Genomic DNA, 25,307 nt, shown 5'->3' on the forward strand with positions numbered 1-25,307 from the left:
AAAGGGGCCCAAGTCACAAAATATGTTTATTATTTTTTAATGTTTTTTATTATTTATTTTTTATGCCCATTTTGTCAAAGAAAACGTTGTTGTTTATATTGGAAACACACAAAATGTGCGATATTTTCCACAAAAAATATTTCAAAGTATAATGTTTGATGTGAAGTAATTGGAGCCTTAAATAGGTCAATAATTCATAACAACATTGATTTTGTATCAGTATTATTTTTTGAGCAATGACAGTTTTTAAAAAACTCTAACTAAAATTAAAGGGGATCCAAAAGGACCACACTCATAAAAGTGTTAAAAAACACAAAATATTTGATGTGAAGTAATTGGAGGTAAATAATTCATAACATTGATTTTAATGTATTCTTTTTTTGAGCAATGACAGTTAAAAAAACAAAACAAAACAATCACACTAAAATTCTTGAGGATCCAAAAGGGTTCCACTCATAAAAGTGTTAAAAATAAGTCATACATTTTTTTTTTTTTTTACTTTCAGCACTTAAATCTCTAGATCAACTTCAGATCTATCCGTCAATTATACGTTTTCTATTAATTTCTTTATGAGGTTTTTTTTTGTTTTGTTTATTTTATGCCCTTTTGGTCAAATAAATCTCTGTTTTATATATGGCCATCACACAAAATATGCAGTACTTTCCCCAAAAAATATTTCAAAGTGGAATATTTGATGTGAAGTAATTGGAGCCTTGAATAGGTCAATAATTCATGACATTGATTTTAATTCATTGCTTTTTTTTTAACAATGACAGTAAAAAAAAAAAAAAAAAACTAACTAAAATTCTTGGGGATCCAAAAGAGCCACACTTGTAAAACTGTAAAAAAGAAATAAGTCCTACTTTTTTTTCTTTTTTTTTTTACTTTTAGCACTTACATCTCAGATCAACTAGTGATCTGTTTGTCAAGTTTTTATTTTTTTGGTTTAATTTGATGCCCTTTTTGTCAAGGAAAACTTGGTTGTTTATATTGGAAACACAAAATGTGCGATATTTTCCACAAAAAATATTTCAAAGTAAAATGTTTGATGTGAAGTAATTGGAGCTTAAATAGGTCAATAATTCATAACAACATTGATTTTGATTCATTGTTATGTTTTGAGCAATGATAGTTTAAAAAAAAACTAACTCAAATTAAAGGGGATCCAAAATGACCACACTCACAAAAGTGTTAAAAATAAGTCTTTTTTTTTTTTTTACTTTCAGCGCTTAAATCTCAGATAAACTTCAGATCTATCCGTCAATTATACGTTTTTTTATTCATTTCTTTATGTTTTTTTGTTTTGTTTATTTTATGTCCTTTTGGTCAAAGAAAACTTAGTTTTACATATAGCCATCAAACAGAATATGCAGTATTTTCCCTCAAAAAAAAATCTAAGTGGAATATTTGATTTGAAGTAATTGGAGCCTTGAATAGGTCAATAATTCATGATTAGTTTTCTAACAATGACAGTTAAAAAACAACAACCCTCAAACTAAAATTCTTGGGGATCCAAAAGAGCCACACTTGTAAAAGTGTAAAAAAATAAGTCCTACTTTTTTTTTTTTTACTTTTAGCACTTATATCTCAGATCAACTAGTGATCTATTTGTCAAGGTTTTTTTTGGTTAATTTATGCCCTTTTTGTCAAAGAAAACTTTTTTTTTTTATATAATGGAAACACACAAAATGTGCGATATTTTCCCCCAAAAAACATTTCCAAGTTAAATATTTGAAGTGAAGTAATTGGAGCCTTAAATAACTCAACAATTCAAAACAACATTGATTTTTATTCATTATTATTTTTGAGCAATGACACTTTTTCTCATTACTGTTTGCTCTTTTATTCCACTTTTTTTATGTTTGTTTATTTAATAGTATTTTTAGCCGTTCCAAAATTAGCTGCGGCCAAGGAGTTGTTCTGTTTGTCAGTGAAAGACTGCTCAACCAGTTTCCTCCCTTTGCAGGCGGTAGAAAATGGAAAAACACAGACAGACGTGTGGACAAACCAGCCTGCAGTAGATAATGGAAAAACACAGACACATTGTGTCGGTAGACAAAGTCACCTTTCCTGACAGTCAACAAACGCAGAAAAATGAACGAACCCGTGATGCTGGCCAACGTCAGCTTCCTGCGTCCCACTCGGTCAACCAGCCAGATGCTGAGCGAGGTGCATACGAAGTTGGTCCCTGAGGTCACGGCGGACAACCAGATGGCCTGCCTCTCGTCGCGCACGCCCGACATCTGCAGAATGGTGGCGCTGTAGTACCTGCGGGAGGGTTTAGCTGTGGTGAGGAGAGTGCTAGAAAACCCGGAGGTGGGTGGAGGGAAGGAGGGCGCCTACATGACCGTGTTGATCCCCGTCAGCTGCTGGAACATCTGCAGGCCACAGCCCACGATCAGAGCCCTGCGGGTGGGTCCGTGGCGGAGGATGCGAAAGAAGATGACCTCGCCTGGAAAAAAACAAAACAAAGGCACGTTCAGACAAAAGACATCACCTGTCGGGTGCGTTCGTCTCTTCACCGTCTTTCGCTCCCTTCTCCTCCTCCTCGATGCTGCTCTGGATGTAGTCGTACTCCTCGTCCACATCCTGGCAGCCTCGGATCCGGCTCAGGACCCGGCGGGCCTCCTGGTGTCTGCCCTTCTGGAGGAGCCAGCGGGGGCTCTCGGGCAGGAAGAGGAAGCCCACAAACTGCCCTATGGCCGGCACCACCGACAGACCCAGCATGTACCTGGAGTAAACACGCATATGGCTGAAAACTGTGTCACGACACAGGCGTCTTGTATCGGTCGATATTCATAATTACTGATATTTTTTTATCACCTATCAAAAGTAAGGACCAGAAATATTAAAGTTAAAGTACCAATGATTGTCACACACACACACACACTACATGCGGTGAAATTATCCTCTGCATTTGACCCATCCCCACAGGGGAGCAGTGAGCAGCAGGGGTGGCCGCGCCCAGGAATCATTTAGTGATTTAACTCACAATTCCAACCCTTAATGCTGAGTGCCAAGCAGGGAGGTAATGGGTCCCATTTTTATAGTCTTTGGTATGACTCGGCCGGGGTTTGAACTCACAACCTACCAATCTCAGGGCGTACACTCTAACCACAAGGCCACTGAGCAGATTAGAGATTGACGATTACAACCACAACAGAACTAAGTCATCATATTCAATATATACCGTATTTTACGGACTATAAGGCGCACTTAAAATCCTTTTTTTCCTCAAAACTCGACAGGGCGCCACCAGCTCAGTGGCCTAGTGGTTAGAGTGTCCGCCCTGAGAAAGATGCCGCCGACTTTTTGCACAGTCGGTTGCTACAGAGCTCCAAACTTCATGTGACCTTCCAATTAGCCCACGTACAGTACGCAGAGAGCTTCAAGGAATGGGTTTCCATGGTCGAGCAGCTGCATCTAAGCCATACATCACCAAGTCCAATGCAAAGCGTGGGATGCAGTTGTGTAAAGCACGTCACCACTGGACTCTAGAGCAGTGGAGACGCCTTATCTGGAGTGATGAATCACGCTTTTGCATCTGGCAATCTGATGGACCAGTCTGGGTTTGGAGGTTGCCAGGAGAACGGTTCATTTCGGACTGCATTGTGCCGAGTGTGAAATTTGGTGGAGATGGAATTATGGTGTGGGGTTGTTTTTCAGGAGTTGGGCTTGGCCCCTTAGTTCCAGTGAAAGGAACTTTGAATGCTCCAGGATACCGAAACATTTTGGACAATTCCATGCTCCCAACCTTGTGGGAACAGTTTGGAGCTGGGCCCCTTCCTCTTCCACCATGACTGTGCACCAGTGCACAAAGCAAGGTCCATAAAGACATGGAAGACAGAGTCTGGTGTGGATGAGCTTGACTGGCCTGCACAGAGTCCTGACCTGAAACTTTGGGATGAATTAGAACGGAGACTGAGAGTCAGGCCTTCTCGAAGAACATCAGTGTGTGACCTCACCAATGCGCTTTTGGAAGAATGGTGGAAAATTCCTATAAACACACTTCACAACCTTGTGGACAGCCTTCACAGAAGAGTTGAAGCTGTAATAGCTGCAAAAGGTGGACCGACATCATATTGAACCCAATGGGTTAGGAATGGGATGGCACTTCAAGTTCATATGTGAGTCAAGGCAGGTGGCCAGATACTTTTGGCAATATAGTGTATTATCCCCGAACATGACTCTACCAACCAGCGTCGTAGTTCTGTATATTTGTAGTGAATCTTCAAAATCATTGTGGTTGAGAAGAATTCCCGCTTGGAGCACAGGCCTCTATGTGCTTTTAAGGCATGTTTGCTCGTTACTTTAAGACAACTTACAGAACCTGAATTCAAACTTGGTACTGGGCCACACCTCATGCTGATGTGCTGAATTTTCCTCTGTTGACTTTACCGTGTTTACATCAAGTGGGTCGCCATGCAGACTGCCTTTTCAAATAAGTAAGAGAATGAGTCAGGGTAAAGAATTGGAACGTGATACGTGTACGTAGTAACAGGACATCACGGACGAAACAAGTCTGTTCTGGAAACGTGTCGCTTCCTGGATACCGGCATTGACTTAAAACAGTGTTATCATTAAGGAACACATTGAAACAGTGTTTTAACATAACCTGCTTCTCCAGGTTTATGGAGGACAATTGTATTGTGAGTACAATGCTCGGAGAACGTGACCTTTCTGGCTGCCTCGAGCAAACTCATGGCCCTTTTCTCGAAGATGTGCGAACACTCCGAATACCATCAAGATATGAGACCTCCATGACCATGGGCCCGGGTACATAAAAATCAATGTTCCATGTTTTTTGGTTTGATGACAAAAAAAAACTACATAAAATGGAAAACCGGCTGTTATCCACGATCTGTTTCTGAAGTTATTAATGTGTTTGAAAATTCAAAACGAAAACTATTTTCTCTAGTCCCTCTTCAAAGTTTAGACATAATATTGTTTGGGAAATGACCAAATTTCAATGGTCAAATCAACGTCAGAACCCAACATTGATTAAACGTCGTCAAAAAGCACGTTGTTTCAACGTTACGTCTGAGTTGCTCAACGTCAGGACCTAATTCCACAACTTCTCAACGTTGTTTTAATGTCTTGTAGCCTGCTGGGCTGGTAGTACAAAGTTAGCATTAATATTCCTCTTGAGTATTGTGTGTCGTAATACGTTCGTATGTCCTTTACTCGTTTTTTCCTGGTCTCAAACTGAGCCCCGCTCATGTTTACCCTTTTTCCTACAATTTTTCAGTCTTCCTGTTCTGTCTACCCTGTATACCAGGCCTGGGCAATTATTTTGACTCGGGGGCCAAATTTTGAGAAAAAAATATGTCTGGGGGCCGGTATATCATGGTATATATATATATATATATATATGTGTATATATATATATATATATATATATATATATATATATATATACACTAATACAAAACCTCACAATAATGTCTGATTGAATGCTAAAAACGTTATTACAGATCGCCTTAAAGGGGAACATTATCACCAGACCTATGTAAGCGTCAATATATACCTTGGTGTTGCAGAAAAAAGACCATACATTTTTTAACCGATTTCCGAACTCTAAATGGGTGAATTTTGGCGAATTAAACGCCTTTCTATTATTCGCTCTCGGAGCGATGACGTCACAATGTGACGTCACATTGAGAAGCAATCCGCCATTTTCTCAAACACATTACAAACACCGAGTCAAATCAGCTCTGTTATTTTCCGTTTTTTTCGACTGTTTTCCGTACCTTGGAGACATCATGCCTCGTCGGTGTGTTGTCGGAGGGTGTAACAACACGAACAGGGACGGATTCAAATTGCATCAGTGGCCCAAAGATGCGAAAGTGGCAAGAAATTGGACATTTGTTCCGCACACTTTACCGACGAAAGCTATGCTACGACAGAGATGGCATAGAAGAATATCGACCCTAGCTTCTGGCCTGCTGACATCAACTCCAAAACTGGACAGATCAGCTTTCAGGAAAAGAGAGCGGATGAGGGTATGTCTACAGAATATATTAATTGAGGAAAACTGGGCTGTCTGCACTCTCAAAGTGCATGTTGTTGCCAAATGTATTTCATATGCTGTAAACCTAATTCATAGTTGTTAGTTTCCTTTAATGCCAAACAAACACATACCAATCGTTGGTTAGAAGGCGATCGCCGAATTCATCCTCGCTTTCTCCCGTGTCGCTGGCTGTCGTGTCGTTTTCGCTTGCATACGGTTCAAACCGATATGGCTCAATAGCTTCAGTTTCTTCTTCAATTTCGTTTTCGCTACCTGCCTCCACACTACAACCATCCGTTTCATTACATGCATAATCTGTTGAATCGCTTAAGCCGCTGAAATCCGAGTCTGAATCCGAGCTAATGTCGCTACACCTTGCTGTTCTATCCGCCATGTTTGTTTGTATTGGCATCACTGTGTGACGTCACAGGAAAATGGACGGGTGTATATAATGATGTTTAAAATCAGGCACTTTGAAGCGTTTTTTAGGGATGGGTAAAATTTTGAAAAAAACTTCGAAAAATAAAATAAGCCACTGGGAACTGATTTTTAATGTTCCCCTTTAAACAACGGAATGTAATTTGAAGGATAAAACACTCAATATTGACAACATATGAACGTCACACCCCCTCTTGATTGACATATCTTACAATGAAGCGAAACACAACAAAAATGCAACAAACAGCGAAATATGAACGCGAAGGGTAAAAAAAACCCACTTGCAATCTGATACATCTGATACATCACTAAGCTTCAGAAGTTTGTTGTAAAAATCTCCTTCCGCATCTGTCCCTTACACCCACATTTCAGGCTCTGGAAACACTCTGTGGAAACACTCCCCACCCACACTGCTTGGTGCTTCGTCTGAGCTGCTGTGACTTAGATTACCATAGTAACTAATTAGATGACCATAGTAACTAATTAGACTATCATAGTAACTAATTAAATGACCATAGTAACTCATTAGATTACCATAGTAACTAATTAGATTACCATAGTAACTAGTATATCATGCAAAAGTGCCGATTCCAACCATTAAAATACTTTGTATCGTCCAACACTTAAAAAGTCATTAGAAAACATCACTGCACATCATAATGGCAGCTACACTTTCCATCTTAAAGATCTAAATAAATTATTTGGGGATGTCCGGCAGGCCACATTGAAAAGCTTAACAGGCCGCATGTGGCCCCCGGGCCTTAATTTGCCCAGGTCTGCTGTATAATGTAGGTCTGTTCTTGGACGGGTTTGTGCTGAAAATGAAATTTCCTTGTACTTTTTCCAATGAGTTCAATTTGTGTGTATATTAGTACTTTCCTTTGTATGGTTAGTTTTACAGTACCGTATTTCCTGGACCTCAGACCGCACCGGATTATAAGGCGCACTGCAGATGAGCAGGTCTATTCAGGTCTTTTTTCATACAAAAGGCGCATATAAAAGTTAGAACTTTAAGCTACTTTATATTAGAAATGGCAACAGCAGAGGGTGACTGTCCCATGACAAAAAGATAGTGAAAAAGAAGTATAGAGGTTGCCCTCTAGTGGGTTCTTCAGACCACCACAGACTACCAGGAATTCAGGATATAACACTGTTTTATTTTTATCCAATGGTCCAAAGTCTCTTGCTTTTCAGCACAGTGTCTTTTCTTATTCCATGGTGCAAAGTATTTTGCTTTTCAGCACAGTGTCTCTCAGCAGCACCTCCAACTACCGCTACTCGTTTCATCACGGCTGCTCCCAATAAAGGCGACAGGTGATTAGCTAACAAGACCCACCTGTGCCATCTGCGCACCTGTCGCTGTCTTCGAGGTCGGTCCTGGCACACCCCGTTCCGCGGCAGGCCCACAGGCCACGCCTCCCTCCACAAGAAGAAGCTTATGGACTACGGCATCGTCACGGACTACAGTGGCGGAAGTGCGTGCATTTTCAGGACTTTTGCAGATCTCAAATACACATCAGCAGGTACCAGAAGGTAAGAAACGTTGGTTTTGCATAATATTGTGAAACAAAACGCCAGATAATGTCTGCTAATGGGTGCCATTTTGCGGTCCTTATACACACACCATAGAAATACTTGTATCTCTGACGACGATAGCCGTAATGCAGTGTTTTTCAACCACTGTACCGCGGCACACTAGTGTGCCGTGAGATGCAGTCTGGTGTGCCGTGGGAGATTATCTAATTTCACATATTTGGGTTAAAAACATTTTTTGCAAACCAGTAATTATAGTCTGAAAATGATGTGTTGTTGTTGAGTGTCGGTACTGTCCAGAGCTCGGCAGAGTAACCGTGTAATACTCTTCCATAACAGTAGGTGGCAGCCGGTAGCTAATTGCTTTGTAAAGGCAGGTAAAAAGGTGTCTTATGCTTAAACCAAAAATAAACAAAAGGTGAGTGCCGCTAAGAAAAGGCAATGAAGCTTAGGGAAGGCTATGCAGAACGAAAGTAAAACTGAACTGGCTACAAAGTAAACAAAAACAGAATGCTGGACGACAGCAAAGACTTACTGTGGAGCAAAGACGGCGTCCACAATGTACATTCGAACATGTCATGACTATCAACAATGTCCCCACAAAGAAGGATAAAAACAACTGAAATATTCTTGATTGCTAAAACAAAGTAGATGCGGGAAATATAAGACATGAAACTGCTACAGGAAAATACCAAAAAAAGAGAAAAAGCCGCCAAAATAGGAGCGCAAGACAAGAACTAAAACACTACACACAGGAAAACAGCAAAAAACTCCAAATAAGTCAGGGGGTGATGTGACAGGTGGTGACAGTACACCTACTTTGAGACAAGGGCTATAGTGATGCATGCTTGGTTATGGTTTAAATTCATATCCAACAATTGCGACAACGACTTTTTACTGTCAACTGAGTTTATGATTTCTGCTGGTGGTGTGCCTCCGAATTTTTTCAACGCAAAAAATATGCCATGGCTCAAAAAAGGTTGAAAAACACTGCCGTAATAGGCCGACAATCCATCAAGCGGTGCGGCTTCAAAGTCGTACTAAAACATTTGACAGATTCTTGAGTGCCGTGTGTTGTGTTCTTTATTTTCAATGGAATATTTAAAGTTTTGGTGTTGTTTACTGAGGTAATATTGCAGTCTACACGTATCTCTTATGTCACACTTATCATTACACCATGTACCAAATAAAATTGCTTTGAGGTCGGTAAGCACAACCAGAATTATTCCATACATTAGGCTCACCTAAGGGTGTAACAGTACGTGCATTTGTATTGAACCGTTTCGGTACGGGGGGTTCCGTTCGGAGGTGTACCAAACGAGTTTCCACACGAACATATAAAGTAGCCTAAGCTAAAGTCTTAACAAGCTGCTCCGCTTCCTTCTGCCTGTCTCTGTCAGAACTCTACACAGCACCCAGCATTGTCCCACCCACACAATCATCTGATTGGTTACAAACAGAGCGGTAACAGCCAATCAGCAGTGCGTATTCAGAGCGCATGTAGTCAGTGCTTAGCGTTTGGCAGGTAAGCATCAGGCAGCGGACTCTCCCCAAATTATAATAAACACCTCCCAGTCAACTACTAGTAACATCACTATGAGCCCGTTGACGTTCTAGAAACATAAACGGCAGCTCAGCTCACTCGCAGTCCTGGCTTGAGGTGAAGGCTAATTTGCTTTTAGCGTAACGTTAGCTCATTTTGAAGTGTGTGTGTGCGTGTTTGTGTGTGTGTGTGTGTGTGTGTGTGTGTGTGTGTGTGTGTGTGTGTGTGTGTAACGGACAGCAAAGCCCTGTCTGTCTGTTATTTCACTTTACCTTTTTCTGTGTTGATTGAGCTGTGTTGAAGCAGCAAAAAAGGACATTGTGTTAAATGAAGAGTTTCTGTCTCTGATAGTTGATATAATAATGTACAGTAACTGCATCATAAAGCCTACATGAACTCCATGGTGTTCAGGGATGAATAGTCTCTCCTATTGCTATTGTACTATTTTGTCAGCTATAGTTACATTAATCATTAGTAATGTAGCAGCCTAGTTTTGAATGGCAGGGTCCCTGCTATCACTTGTTGATAAAAATATAGCATTTACATAATAAAAATCAACTACAGGCTTCCCAAAAGCATGATGAGTTGACTTGAAACTGTTTAATGTTGCACTTTTTATATGCAGAAGAAAAGTTTTGTCATTTTATTTAATCGGAAATGCTGATTATCGGTCCTGCTAAACACCGACATTTATTTAATAATACCACCTTAACATTTGACAACCAAACAATTACACAAGGCGAATCAGTAAAGAATCTGGGTATTATCTTCGACCCAACTCTCTCGTTTGAATCACACATTAAGAGTGTTACTAAAACGGCCTTCTTTCATCTCCGTAATATCGCTAAAATTCGTTCTATTTTATCCACTAGCGACGCTGAGATCATTATTCATGCGTTCGTTACGTCTCGTCTCGACTACTGTAACGTATTATTTTCGGGTCTCCCTATGTCTAGCATTAAAAAATTACAGTTGGTACAAAATGCGGCTGCTAGACTTTTGACAAGAACAAGAAAGTTTGATCATATTACGCCTATACTGGCTCACCTGCACTGGCTTCCTGTGCACTTAAGAAGTGACTTTAAGGTTTTACTACTTACATATAAAATACTACACGGTCTAGCTCCGTCCTATCTTGTCGATTGTATTGTACCATATGTCCCGGCAAGAAATCTGCGTTCAAAGAACTCCGGCTTATTAGTGATTCCCAGAGCCCAAAAAAAGTCTGCGGGCTATAGAGCGTTTTCTATTCGGGCTCCAGTACTATGGAATGCCCTCCCGGTAACAATTAGGGATGCTACCTCAGTAGAAGCATTTAAGTCCCATCTTAAAACTCATTTGTATACTCTAGCCTTTAAATAGCCCCCCTGTTGGACCAGTTGATCTGCCGTTTCTTTTCTTTTCTCCTCTGCTCCCCTTTTCCTTGAGGGGGGGGGGGCACAGGTCCGGTGGCCATGGATGAAGTGCTGGCTGTCCAGAGTCGGGACCCGGGGTGGACCGCTCGCCTGTGCATCGGCTGGGAACATCTCTACGCTGCTGACCCGTCTCCGCTCGGGATGGTGTCCTGCTGGCCCCACTATGGACTGGACTCTTACCATTATGTTGGATCCACTATGGACTGGACTCTCACAATATTATGTCAGACCCACTCGACATCCATTGCTTTCGGTCTCCCCTAGAGGGGGGGGGTTACCCACATATGCGGTCCTCTCCAAGGTTTCTCATAGTCATTCACATCGACGTCCCACTGGGGTGAGTTTTTCCTTGCCCGTATGTGGGCTTTGTACCGAGGATGTCGTTGTGGCTTGTGCAGCCCTTTGAGACACTTGTGATTTAGGGCTATATAAATAAAGATTGATTGATTGATTGATTGATTGAATCTGAGCAACAACTTGAGGCAGTTTAATGTTGATTAACGTGGGCAGAATCATTATAGTGTTCCCAATGTTAAAAAGATAAAGCCATTGTTTACAAATTTGGTAAATAATTTATATTTTGTTGTTTTCTTACTGTATTGAAAATGAACCGAACCGTGACCTCTAAACCGAGGTACGTACTGAACCGAAATTTTTGTGTACCATTACACGCATAGGCTCACTGGGTTATAAGGCGCACTGTCTATTTTTGAGGAATTGAAAGGATTTTAAGTGCACCGTCTAGTCCGAAAAATACGGTAACTTCATTGTGGAGACTATCAATAAACAACCTCAAGTTGGACATCTTTCCATCCCTAATTTAAAGGACTGTTTACTTATCTGCCTAACAACATTCCAACGTTCAGGGATACAGGATATTGCCAATCTATGGGAACACTGAAAGTACGTTTTCACTGATTCCTGTCTATGTGCTATAATATCTGCGATTGTCCGACACTGATCCTGATAGCTGCAGAGTAAAAACACTTGGTCCATACAATAAAGAAATACTAGAACTATTTTCGGAATTAAAAAAGCAGAAGCCTGTTGAATTTAGAAGGATGTGAAACATTTCGGCCTCAGGGTTTAACAAACAAAAATGCTGTTTGGTTGACTCGACATACTCAGCAAACCAGAAAAATGCACTGGCGCTGACAAAAGCAGGTCCCAGGCTGTTGCTTAACGACCGCTGGGTATGTGAACTCCTGACAGACCGACAGTGACACGTACCTCCAGCCGTCGCGTTTCATGTAGCTGAAAGCGCCGTCCACCACGTTGGCGCTGAACTGGCCGGCCGTGATGAGGACGGTGATGACGGTGACGAGCTGGCCCCGCATGTGTGGCGGCGAAACCTCAGCGATGTACACGGGCAGCGTCATGGAGCCGACGCCTGAGGGACGGAATCAAACTGGAGCTCAGTCATTGTTTTGAAATGTGGCTTGTTGGTTAGCTGGCAGGACTCTGTGACAACTACTTTGCTAATTTCCTCAACACTTTATGAAGGGTTGAGGCATTTGCCAAGGAATTACCCTTTAAGTAGTAACATGAATAAATACATATAAATATAGTTTATGCAGTTTATATAGACCTTTATGTTATTTTAGCCATTTAGCTGGTATGAATCTGTCATTTGCATATCTCTTACTAATTTTAACAAAACATGCAACCATTTTTTTTACTTTTTCTTGCACATAATATTTAACACTTCAAAGTCCACAGTTATATCCCTTATTTCCAAAAGCAAAATGTTGACATAAAGGAATATTTTCCAAAGTGGAATGCATAGGGAGTCTCACTGCCTGTTCATGAATACACCCTGGGTTTTTATCTTTGCAAATGCACAGACAATCAAATTTGGTTTTGATGGTGAGAAGAGGTGCCAGGAAGGAGATGGAGCGGAAGCAGACGTGGGAAACTTTCGGTTTTGTTGGACTGAAGCCCAAGAAATTCTGCTTGGGAGGGGTGGGCGAATGAACAAAAGCACTAAAATTGGGACCATCGCGAGAGAAGGCGCCGGTCTTTGTAGAGCTCAATCTTCTCTTCAGCGCTGGTATTGCTAATGTTTGTACTCACTACATTTGTAGAATAAATTGTTCATCTTCTATTCTAGTCTCCACGCGTTACACTGACAAGTCATTAGAAATAAATAACCTGGGAGGAAGAACACACGTTACGCCCAATGCGTCCATAATAATGACATGCGTCATAACCAATAATACAAATTAGAGCATGGCTGTCCTTCAAAGATGTTTCATAAAGAATTGCAGAAAGACAATTAGAGGTTTCTCTAAAGCAGAACAAGAAAATTGGGGATTAAAATATTAGAAAATAAAATATTTAAGAATGCCATGTAATTAATACACACATGTTACAAGTGCAATATAAATGCAATATGCATTTATTAGAAAAGAATGAATGAAGGTTATGGCAAGCAGAAAGACCCATTGCTGTTAAATGTAACTTTTTTCCTAAAATGTGCATTTAGGCCATTAAGTGTGTCTTATCCAATTACTTGATTAATCAAAACAACTAATCCAGTGTTTCTTAACCTCGAGGGGCGCCAAAAAATATGTTTCTCAGCTGTGGTCCGTAATACTAAGCTGTAATGCACTTTTCCACCAATGGTAGCAGCAATTACAATATGAAACAAACAGAAGAATTTTGTAACTGAAGTAATTGGAAAGCTTATTAAGCGCAAAAAATATGACGTAAGTGGTGGAGCTGTGTTTTTTATTTTCACTTTAATTTTATTGACAGGTTTTTCAGGAAACATATCAATTATTAATTTATTTTAGGACAACATATGTATTTTTTTCCGTCGGTTATTTATCAATCCCTTTTTATGCAGTATATTTGATTAGTACTTTCTAATCAGCCTGAACCAAGCCTCAGGTTTATGTGTTAAATAAATATTTGTAATTAACACATGTTTTCAGATCTGTTGACCAGGTTGTAAACTGTAATTAGGTTAGATATAATTATTGAATATGAATTAAACCAAGAGTAAAATTACTAATTCAGTGTTGGTAGTGGAAAAGTTTGGCCCCGAGGTCAAAAAGGTTAGGAACCCCTTAACTAATCTATAGATCAGTGATTCTCAAACTGTGGTACTGGGCTCCATCCAGTGGTATGCCAAGGAATCAGTTGAGTAAAGTACAGTGTTTTATTTACCTATGTTCAAACACAGTGTTACTGTTCAAACTGTGTGTAATGTACCAATAACAAAAATATTAACCATACTTGTGAAATAAATTATCTGCCTTGTTTTGAATGAATACTTAGGCCGTCTACGCTACTGTATAGTAATTTGGGTCATATTGATGGTGCTTGGAGACTGTTTTCTGAGGTGGTACTTGGTGAAAAAAGTTTGAGAACCACTGCTCTAGATTATCCCTCCATCCATCCATTTCCTACCGCTTGTCCCTTTTGAGGTGGCGGGAGGGGGCTGGAGCCTATCTTAGCTGCGTTCGGGCGGAAGGCGGGGTACACCCTGGACAAGTCGCCACCTCATCGCAGGGCCAACACAGATAGACAGACAACATTCACACTCACGTTCACACACTAGGGCCAATTTAGTGTTGCCAATCAACCTATCCCCACAGGTGCATGTCTTTGGAGGTGGGAGGAAGCCGGAGTACCCAGAGGGAACCCATGCAGTCACGGGGAGAACATGCAAACTCCACACAGAAAGATCCCGAGCCCGGGATTGAACTCAGGACTACTCAGGACCTTCGTATTGTGTGGCACATGCACTAATCCCTGTTCCACCGTGCTGCTCTAGATTATTCTATAGATGCAGCCCCAATCGTCTCAGAGATGTCAGGCTTGTCCCTGACAGTTTGGTTATGTTTTAGTTTTTCCTGTGTTTGTCTTTATTTCCTGTCAGCACTTTTATTTTGGTTGTTTCCTGCTTGTCTCCCTGAGCGCTGTTTGCCCTCAGCTGCAGCTGATTGGCACCTGGCCACACCTGGTGTCAATCAGCCAGCTACTATTTAAACCTGCCTTGCCATCCAGTCTGTGCTGGAGTATCGTCATCACTACCTGTCGTTGTCATTAATACTTGTCGTTAGAGCTACTACCTGTCGTTGAAGCTGTACCTGTAGCTGTTTGCAGCGTGCTGTCTTTTTTTGTTCTGAGTTCCTGTTTCCTGTTTTCAAGTTTGGATGTTCCTGGTTTCTGGTTTGTGTTTTACATTTATTTTGGACATTAAATTGTGTTTTCCAGCACAAAGCCTGCCTTCTCTGCATCTTGGCGTTTGTCACCAACACCTCGTGACAAGAGAAATGCAATCTAAAACCCAAGTAGAAAAAATAGCAATGAAAACACAAATTTACCAATCCCAAGGCCGATGATAATCCTGCCCACCAGAAGGACCTCCTTGTTCGGCGCAAACGTCATGATGAACCCGCCAATGGTGAAGATGAAGCTGGCCACCAGGGTGCATTTCCTGCGCCCCAGCAGCCCGTTCAGGTAGCCCCCGCTCAGGCTGGAAACGGCCGCCGCCCCCACGGTGCTGGAGACCACCAGCTCCTGCCAGAGGGTGTTCAAGTTCATCTCCCTCTTCAGGAGCAGCAAGGCCCCCGACACCACCCCGGTGTCGTAGCCAAAGAGGAACCCCCCTAAGCCCGAAAAAAAGGCCAGCACGTAGACAAACGTCCCGACGGGCGCGGCGGCGTTCCTCGACGGCGACCCGATGAGGCGGCGCTCTCCGTCGTCCTCTCCTCCTTTGCGATTCTTTGTGATGCTCATGATGATGACGCTCCTCGGGTGCTTCAGGCTGGGCTTATCCTGTCTGCTGAACATGGAGGAGGGATGAGAAGACAACTGGACTTGGGAGTAGTTCCCTTTTCTTCCACTAGGGAGATGTCAAGTCTGCGTGCGTGTCAAATGGCCCCAAAAGCAAGTCCGATACTCGGACATGAGGATCATGTTGCACTTGAAGCGGCTTTAGCAACCTTCAGGAGGACATTTTTTTCCCCTTGAAACGTAAGCTTCGAGAAGTTTCGCTCGCTATTTTGTACGGGCTAACTTTCGGATTATTATTTTTTTCTCCATAACCAAACTCACTCGGGCGTGGTGTCCAGCGTCAAAAGGCTGCCGGGCGAACCACCTGGGAGGAACTTTGGGTGGTTTGTTTACCGCTGAGGTCCAGACGACTCTCATCCCTGTACCGCCATTTTTGTGTGACGTCACCAGTAGACATCAACAGCCCCCCCCCCGTCCCACTCCCCTGCCCGTCTCTGGCTCGTGACGTCATATACATGCGACGAAAATTTACTTTTCAAAATAAACAATAATTTCTTTGAAAAGAATGGCATAGGATTTGTTTTACCTTGGCAAAATAAAAAAAACGCCATGACTACTTGTAAGAAACGCAGAATTTGGAGTTATTTGGGAATGAGATGTTTTCACAGAAATCAAAATGTTATTTTTGTACAATATCACTAAGACTACTGAATGAATACCATTTGCTTGTACTCAGTTTTTAAGTCAGAAGGAAAGTGCAACTGAAGTCCTAGAAAATAGAAATGTAATTTTAAACTGTCAATAAAGCTGGAGGAGCACGAGGAAAAAAATAAAAAATAAAATAAACAATAATTTCATTTGAAAAGGAATTTTACCTTTGCAACCTCATTATACTATTGGCTAAGTTTTATATTCATAAATGTGTCTTTAAAAAAAGAATTAGAACTTTACTTTAGAACGCTCTGACAACCAAAAAAGCTGTGAAAACTATGATGCTGTGCTCCAGGATTATTTACGGAATTTGTGTGAGCCTATGGCTTTAAACTTTGTTACATATATATATTTTGCATTCTAATTTAGTTACTTTATTAAGTTTGAGGGGCGGTATAGCTCGCTTGGTAGAGTGGCCGTGCCAGCAACTTGAGGGTTACAGGTTCGATCCCCGCTTCCGCCATCCTAGTCACTGCCGCTGTGTCCTTGAGCAAGACACTTTACCCACTTGCTCCCAGTGCCACCCACACTGGTTTAAATGTAACTTAGATATTGGGTTTCACTATGTAAAAGTGCTTTGAGTCACTAGAAAAAAGCGCTATATAAATATAATTAAATTCAATTTACAACCCCCTGGCACTGTTTTCTACGTTTTTTGTATTGTTTCGGTACTTGTTTTGATTATTATTATTTATTTGCTTGTATGTAAATATTGCATATTATAAATACAAGTTTATAAAAAAAAAAATGTTTTTAAATAAAAATAAACAATAATTTCAATTCACACATTTATTATTGATCTATGGAAATAGCTTGTGTTTACACTAGTGTTCATTTATGGTATGTGTAGGCTGTCTCTATATTTAATGAGCTAAATGTTTTAAGGTAATCCAGGTAGGCAAATGTAATGCGCTTGTTGGACTGGTTTGGCAACACAATTATTCTACTGTTTGTGGTTATACAGTATCTAAAGTCCACTTGAAGGCTAATTATAATCCACACTGTTTTATTTAGTGACAAATAAATATATTAGACGTAAATAAATAAAATGTGTCATGGAGGCTACTACTTTTTCCGCCGGTCCGCATTTTCTACCGGGTCGCACATAGACATTAAATCGTTTAGAACAGACCGCATTTTCTCCCACTTCTCTATCGCCAGTCCCACCAGACACATCAATAAGCTTGTTCATAGATTTATTATAAAACTCCTTACAGGAACTCGCCATTTGCTATATTTGTTACATCTTTGTTAGATGGGAAAATGCACATTAATAAAGATATAATATGTAAAGGTGCCAAATCGTAGCCAAAAGCTAGGTCCCATCTGCAGTCCGCGGCAAGTTGATGACCAAAGATCAGGGCAGATCAGGAACAAAGGGACGACTGTGGTAAAAATTGAGAAGTGCTAAATTGTTGCATATAATAATTGTGCTGAAGAAAGTAAATACACATTTCCTTTGGCCTAGTAAGTTAAAGTGCTGGTATTATTGCACATAGTCCTATTACTTGAGTAGTTAGCAATAACAGATGTATTTACGCATGGAAAGTGGGACCAAAAAAAGATAACATTACTGTATCTACGTATGAAATATTGCACAAAATATGAATATATAACTTTTAGAATGGAAATAGAAATCCACAGAAATCTATTGGAACTAATGGCAAGTATGTCTAGCTTGATCATATATCCATGCTCGTGTCCTTGAACGTGATGTATCACCTATAACCCATCAGATACTAAAGCCGAAAAAAGCTTACTATGAGCAAAAATTAGTAAAAAAACAAGTCTATGGAGAACTTTTTTGCAGAAGGAAAAGGCCAGGGGCTCCCACTAATTCAACATTATGTTGAGTTTTTTCATGTTTTTATTTTTCATGCACTTATATTTGCTATATTTACGCATGGAAAGTTGGACCAAAAACAAAATATGAATACATAACTTTAAGAATGGAAATAGAAATCCACAGAAATCTATTGGAACAAATGGCAAGTATGTCTAGCTTTATCATATATCCATGCTCTTGTCCTTGAATGTGATGTATCACCTATAACCCATCAGATACTAAAGCCGGAAAAACTTTCCTTTTTTGCAAAAGGAAAAGGCCAGGGGCTCCCACTAATTCAACGTAGTGGTGAGGTTTTTTTTTCATGTATTAATTTTTCATGCACTTATTTGCTATATTTATCTGCCACACGTGGAAAATAATACCTACATTAAACCGGTCCCTGGTGCTAAAAAAGTTGGGGACCCTTGATATAGGCTATATTTTTGATTGATTGATAGTTTTATTAGTAGATTGCACAGTACAGTACATATTCCGTACAATTGACCACTAAATGGTAACACCCGGATAAGTTTTTAGTTTAGTTTAGTTTATTATTTCTTCGGTCAACGGCCAACAAAATAAACAAACAGTTTTACATAAACAAACAGATGTACATTCATAAACAAACACTTGTACATTCATAAATTAAAAAAAAGGGTTTAGGCTGAAGTTGAACACTTATTGCGCCTAACCCTATAAACAAAGTCAAGTACGAGATGAGCTTCCAAAAAATATATGAAATTTCCTTTTCACAACATATCATAAATAAACATTGTACACAACATAAATACTGTTCAATCATATACACAGTAAAGGCATGTGAAATATCCTTGTACACATTTTAAACCTTTGCACCAATTATATACTATATACCAGGGGTCCCCAAACTTTTTGACTCGGGGGCCGCATTGGGTAAAAAAAATTGTGCCGGGCTGTATATATATATATATATATATATATATATATATATATATATATATATATATATTGTCTTTATAATCTGTTTTGTCATTTAACATCAAATAACATTGATGTTCATCAACATTTAACATTGTCACGTTATCGATGGGAAAATTCATTTTTAGACAATATGATTTGCCTGAGCGGCTCGGAGACACTGAGAGTAACAAGCGGTAGAAAATTGATTAGAAAGGAAAGATAAATAAAAAATAAAAAAAATAAAAATAAAAAAAATAAAAACACTTTTTTTTTAACTTGGGACTTCCCGTGGGCCGGATTTTGGATGTCGGGGGGCCGAATCCGGCCCGCGGGCCGTAGTTTGGGGACCCCTGCTATATACAAACAATTATACTTCCATTATATTTATATCCCACATTTAGTTTTTAATTAACATTGATCATAGTATTAACTACTGTGTTGATTCAAGAGTGATATCTTTTTCCAAGACATTGGTCTTAAAGTTTTTTTTTTAAATGTGTGAATGGAACTGGAACATTTTAAGGAATCATCCAAGCTGTTTCAACGTTGACAGAAACACAAATTGTTTAAATCGGGGTCCACGTTAATCAAATCATGTAGCGCTCAAAAATGAAACTTGTTGGTTTTCATCATCAAAGACAGGCTGTGGTGTTGATCGATACATTCTCATGATTTTGACTTCAAATGCAGCTAATAATGTCCGACAACACTAGCGAGTCGTTGGAATCAGCGAGGAGAAACGAGAATAGTTATGTTAAAGTTGACAATTCCTCTTTTAATCTCACTAATTGTGTCAATTAAACAATGCCGAATTGAAGTGGTAACGCCGACGTAGCTATTTAACTTTTGGCAGCTCGCTAAACGTGCGTGGATTGTTCTTCTAGACGCGAATAAAATCCAAATAGCGCACTTTTCGAGTGCAGTCCGGCGCCGCGCGGTCGATCCTGGCTGATCGGAGATCAGCTGACACCAGACACCGAGACGCGGGGGCACACGGGCGGGGGCAGTCCACGTGACACACTTTTTATGCCTTTCGCTTTTTCTTTTTTTTACACACACACTCATTATAAAACACATTATGTCCAGGAAACGAGCGACTTACCGAGTTTAGTGAAGGACGACGGGGACAAAAGGGGACAGCCTCTTAGCGGAGAGTCGCGCCGATCGTCGTGTTTACTTCTTGGCACGCAGATCGTTTGGCTTCCAGCTCTTCCTGTTCCGAGTCATATGATGAGATCGTCGGAGGAGGCAGGAACACGCCTGTCTGTCACCGAGCGAGACAAAAGCGAAACTACGGGAGAAAGTTCCCTATTGTCACTTGGGCGGCGGTGATCGCTCAAGGCGGCCCCCCCCCACCCGGGCCATGGTCTGACGACCTCCGCGGACCGGATGGACAACACAGAGGAGCTGGAGGAGAAGCTGAGGAGGCTCCTGGTGAGGCTCGGGAGTCCCCAGGAGGACAGGCAACTGTGCACCCTGATCCAGATCATCCAGGATCTCCTCTTCCTGGCACACACCGACCATGGTAGGTAGCATCACGTCCAACCCTTCCTTCATGACCCCAGGGTCCAACTAACCATTAGTGAAGTGAATTATATTTATATAGCGCTTTTCTCTAGTGACTCAAGGCGCTTTTACATAGTGAAACCCAATATCTAAGTTACATTTAAACCAGTGTGGGTGGCACTGGGAGCAGGTGTATATATATACACACACATATATATACATATATGCATATATGTATGTATTAGAGATGCGCGGATAGGCAATTATTTCATCCGCAACCGCATCAGAAAGTCGTCAACCATCCGCCATCCACCCGACCGAACATTTGATCAGAACCGCACCCGCCCGCACCCGCCCGTTGTTATATATCTAATATAGACGATGCAAGGCATTAGTGAGGTTATAAAGCTTTTGCCTGTTAAAGAAAGGAGACTGATCCAATGCAGCACAGACATTCGCGTGCCACGCTGTCACGACCCAGACACACACCAGTGCGCAATCATATGGGAGCCGCGCTGAGCGCACCTCCAAGCGCGTCTCGCTGCCGGCGACGGCCGGGTATGGGCCCGACGCTCCAGCGCCATACATTTTCAGGGCTAGTTGATTCGGCAGGTGGGTTGTTACACACTCCTTAGCGGGTTCCAACTTCCATGGCCACCGTCCTAGCTGCTGTCTATAGCAACCAGGGTGAGACCCACCACTTTCGTGAGCGCACTGCGCGCGGAGTGACCCCTGTTACTCGCCCCCGGCAACAGGGGTGGCGGGCAGGTAAGCTGCGCGGGCGGAGCGCGTGGAGTGACCCCTGTTACGAGCCCCCGGCCACGGGGATGGCGGCAGGTAAGCTGCTTACCTGCTGCGCGTGACGCCGGCCGCGGCGAAGGCGGACGAGGCGGGGTGTCGGTGCGGTGGGCGCGGTGGTGACCCTGGACGTGCGTCGGGCCCTTCTCGCGGATCGCCTCAGCTACGGCTCCCGGTGGGGCCCTCTCGGGGGAAGGGGCCTCGGTCCCGGACCCCGGCGAGGCGTCCCTTCTCCGCTCCGTAAAAGTGTCCATCTCTTTTTTTTTTTTTCTTCTGTTATGGCATATGCAGCAGGTGCCTGCTCGTTTTTCGTATGTGGGTAACAACATTTAACTATGTATATATATTTCCGAATTGGTTTAACTGCCACCCCCCTGAATCTATTTAAAATCAAATTTTTTTTTATTTTAACCGCCCGACCCGACCCGCGGATAAAATCTAATTTTTTTAAATTTCATCCGCCCGATCCGCGGATAATCCGCGGACTCCGCGGTTGTGCCCGCAAACCGCGCATCTCTAGTATGTATATATATATATATATATATATATATATATATATATATATCAGTGACGTGCGGTGAGGTTGATGGCTGGTGAGGCACTGACTTCATCACAGTCAGATTTACAAACATATGAACCCTAAAGAGTATCTTATTCACCATTTGATTGGCAGCAGTTAACAGGTTATGTTTAAAAGCTCATACCAGCATTCTTTCTTCCCTGCTTGACACTCAGCATCAAGGGTTTGAATTGGGGGTTAAATCACCAAAAATTATTTGCTGCTGCCCACTGCTCCCCTCACCTCCCAGGGGGTGATCAAGGGGATGGGTCAAATGCAGAGGACACATTTCATTACACCTAGTGTGTGTGTGACAATCATTGGTACTTTAACTTAACTTTAACTTTACACATGCAAACTGTAGCACACAAAAAAGCACATTCAATAAAAAAAACGTTATTATGGTCTTACCTTTACTTATAAATAAAGTCCATGCGCCGCTGTTGTGCTGGATTATTGCACCCCCTGACGGGAGTGTTATATCAACCAAAGCCCTCACTTAAACTTTCCACGTGCAAGATTGAATCTATTTAAAGAAGTGTAACCGAGGGTTTATAAATGTCGCCTATACTGTATGAAACTACAAAATAACAAACTCCATGGGGGTCGTAAACAGCCATGACCTTTGATTACAAAACAGTTAGAAGAAAAAGGTCGGTTCAAAGAAAAGGTCCCCTGAAGGTGAGTCTGGTCCTGCTTCCTCTCCGCTTTGTAGTTCTCGGGTCAAGACAATATCTTTCTGTGGATTACAATACATCAAAGAAACAGGACATCTTCATGTTGCTTCCCATCCTACACAGTGGAGTTTTACAAGCCTTCGTCTTGGTTGGATCAAATACAGCTTTTGTCTTCTCGCCGGGAACTTAGATACAATTATACTGACACTCTGAATTTAAGAACAAGCCTTGCTTTTCAAAATAAAGTTGTTCAAATGTTTAATGCATGTCTCTCTTTGCGGCAGCGTGTGAGCTGTTTGAGGACAAAGACGTCCACGAGCCCCTCATGGCTGTGCTGTCCGCCCACACGGGCAGCAGAGGAGTCCAGCAGGTACTTGAACGCACCACCGCCCGCCTCCACTTTAATGTTGTGGAACAAAGACACATCCTTGTCATTTTCCAGACCACGAGTAGAAGTGATTGGTTCTGTGAACATTCTTTGCCTTCCGTGATTGGTCATCTCTCTGCAGGTGGGCGTGTCTCTGCTGTGTCAGCTGCTGGAAATATGTCCTGCTATGCTGGAGCACCTGAACGCACCACACCAGTAAGTAGACTGGACCCATTTCCACAACGACTGCTGCGGCCAGGGTGTAAATATTAGGGGTGTGACTCTTTGGACACCCTGACGATTCGATTCAGAATCGATTCTTGATTCAAACTAATTCTCACAATAGTATAATAAATGTAATGACACTTTTTTTTAAAAGAGGTTAGAAAAGCTCCTTCTGGTTGCATGAAGATGCTATAAAAACATCTTTATAAAAACTGATTTTTATTAAAAAAAAAAGAAAAATGTCAAGTTTTGAAAATTTTGAATCGAGATGAATAAGAATCACAACTCGGACATGAACCGTTTTTTTAATGTACTACAACTACCATTAACTACAACCCCTGTTTTCATATGAGTTGGGAAACTGTGTTAGATGTAAATATAAACGGAATACAATGATTTGCAAATCATTTTCAACCCATTTTCAGTTGAATATGCTACAAAGACAACATATTTGATCTTCAAACTGATAAAAACATTTTTTTTGCAAATAATCATTAACTTTAGAATTTGCAACACGTGACAAAGAAGTTGGGAAAGGTGGCAATAAATACTGATAAAGTTGAGGAATGCTCATCAAACACTTATTTGGAACATCCCACAGGTGAACGGGCTAATTGGGAACAGGTGGGTGCCATGATTGGGTATAAAAGTAGATTCCATGAAATGCTCAGTCATTCAGAAACAAGGATGGGGCGAGGGTCACCACTTTGTCAACAAATGCGTGAGCAAATTGTTGAACAGTTTAAGAAAAACCTTTCTCAACCAGCTATTGCAAGGAATTTAGGGATTTCACCATCTACGGTCCGTAATATCATCAAAGGGTTCAGAGAATCTGGAGAAATCACTGCACGTAAGCAGCTAAGCCTGTGACCTTCGATCCCTCAGGCTGTACTGCATCAACAAGCGACATCCGTGTGTAAAGGATATCACCACATGGGCTCAGGAACACTTCAAAAACCCACTGTCAGTAACTACAGTTGGGCGCTACATCTGTAAGTGCAAGTTAAAACTCTCCTATGCAGGGCGAAAATCGTTTATCAACAACACCCAGAAACGTCGTCGGCTTCGCTGGGCCTGAGCTCATCTAAGATGGACTGATACAAAGTGGAAAAGTGTTCTGTGGTCTGACGAGTCCATATTTCCAATTGTTTTTGGAAACTGTGGACGTCGTGTTCTCCGGACCAAAGAGGAAAATAACTATCCTGATTGTTATAGGCGCAAAGTTGAAAAGCCAGCACCTGTGATGGTATGGGGGTGTATTATTGCCCAAGACATGGGTAACTTACACATCTGTGAAGGCGCCATTAATGCTGAAAGGTACATACAGGTTTTGGAGCAACATATGTTGCCATCCAAGCAACGTTACAATGGCCGCCCCTGCTTATTTCAGCAAGACAATGCCAAGCCACGTGTTACATCAACGTGGCTTCATAGTAAAAGAGTGCTGGTACTAGACTGGCCTGCCTGTAAACCAGACCTGAGTTTGAACATCAAATATCTTGTCTTTGTAGTGCATTCAATTGAATATGGGTTGAAAACGATTTGCAAATCATTGTATTCCGCTTATATTTACATCTAGCACAATTTCCCAACTCATATGGAAACGGGGTTTGTACAAATAAGTCTTATTAACCAAATATTTCAGGACCACTCTGCAGTACCTCCTGGTTGTCCCAGGACCTGTTTAGGTCCAGGTTGTCCATTGAAACGGTTTGTACTTTGGTCCCAATAATATCATGCACTAAAATGTCAGTGCCACTTAAAACTTAAGTCCACATGAGTCAGCAGAGCACCATAAATCTATAACACTTTTACCCTCAGTGTCCCATGTTGGACACATTTCAGCAGCTGTCTCCGCACTTCCCCAGTGTTTTGTCCCCAGACTGTCGGGTCTCGCAGTACAAGTGCAGTAGACCACTTTGTGAGTGGGTATTGACTGTGTCGCTCTGTTCTTCCCCAGGCAGATCCTGAGGGTTCTGTCTGAGTACCGCTCTGACTGCAGGGTGACTATG

General features: G+C 41.5%; 2 protein-coding genes across 7 annotated transcripts in view; one reads left to right on the top strand and one right to left on the bottom strand.

Annotated features, from left to right (window-relative positions):
* Nucleotides 1–20,533, bottom strand: part of LOC133572078 (proton myo-inositol cotransporter-like) — a 44,900-nt gene extending 24,367 nt beyond the window's left edge. For 5 of the 6 annotated variants that reach the window (XM_061924758.1, XM_061924756.1, XM_061924757.1 and 2 more), the window contains exons 1-5: nt 15,274–15,742; nt 12,170–12,329; nt 2,523–2,731; nt 2,344–2,452; nt 2,105–2,268 (exon numbers count right to left, since the gene is read on the bottom strand). In XM_061924758.1, coding sequence (XP_061780742.1) covers nt 2,105–2,268; nt 2,344–2,452; nt 2,523–2,731; nt 12,170–12,329; nt 15,274–15,742 — 1,111 coding nt within the window. Of the gene's footprint in view, nt 1–2,104; nt 2,269–2,343; nt 2,453–2,522; nt 2,732–12,169; nt 12,330–15,273; nt 15,743–20,265 lie in introns of those variants that run through there. The other variant, XM_061924760.2, reaches the window with a different exon arrangement.
* Nucleotides 20,238–25,307, top strand: part of lrrk2 (leucine-rich repeat kinase 2) — a 99,068-nt gene continuing 93,998 nt past the window's right edge. The window contains exons 1-4 of the mRNA XM_061924746.1: nt 20,238–20,688; nt 22,988–23,073; nt 23,213–23,286; nt 25,256–25,307. The exon at nt 25,256–25,307 is cut by the window's right edge and continues 37 nt beyond it. Coding sequence (XP_061780730.1) covers nt 20,553–20,688; nt 22,988–23,073; nt 23,213–23,286; nt 25,256–25,307 — 348 coding nt within the window. The 5' untranslated portion in view covers nt 20,238–20,552. The remainder of the gene's footprint in view (nt 20,689–22,987; nt 23,074–23,212; nt 23,287–25,255) is intronic.

Source organism: Nerophis lumbriciformis, linkage group LG29, assembly GCF_033978685.3.
Source record: "Nerophis lumbriciformis linkage group LG29, RoL_Nlum_v2.1, whole genome shotgun sequence".
Lineage (NCBI taxonomy): Eukaryota > Metazoa > Chordata > Actinopteri > Syngnathiformes > Syngnathidae > Nerophis > Nerophis lumbriciformis.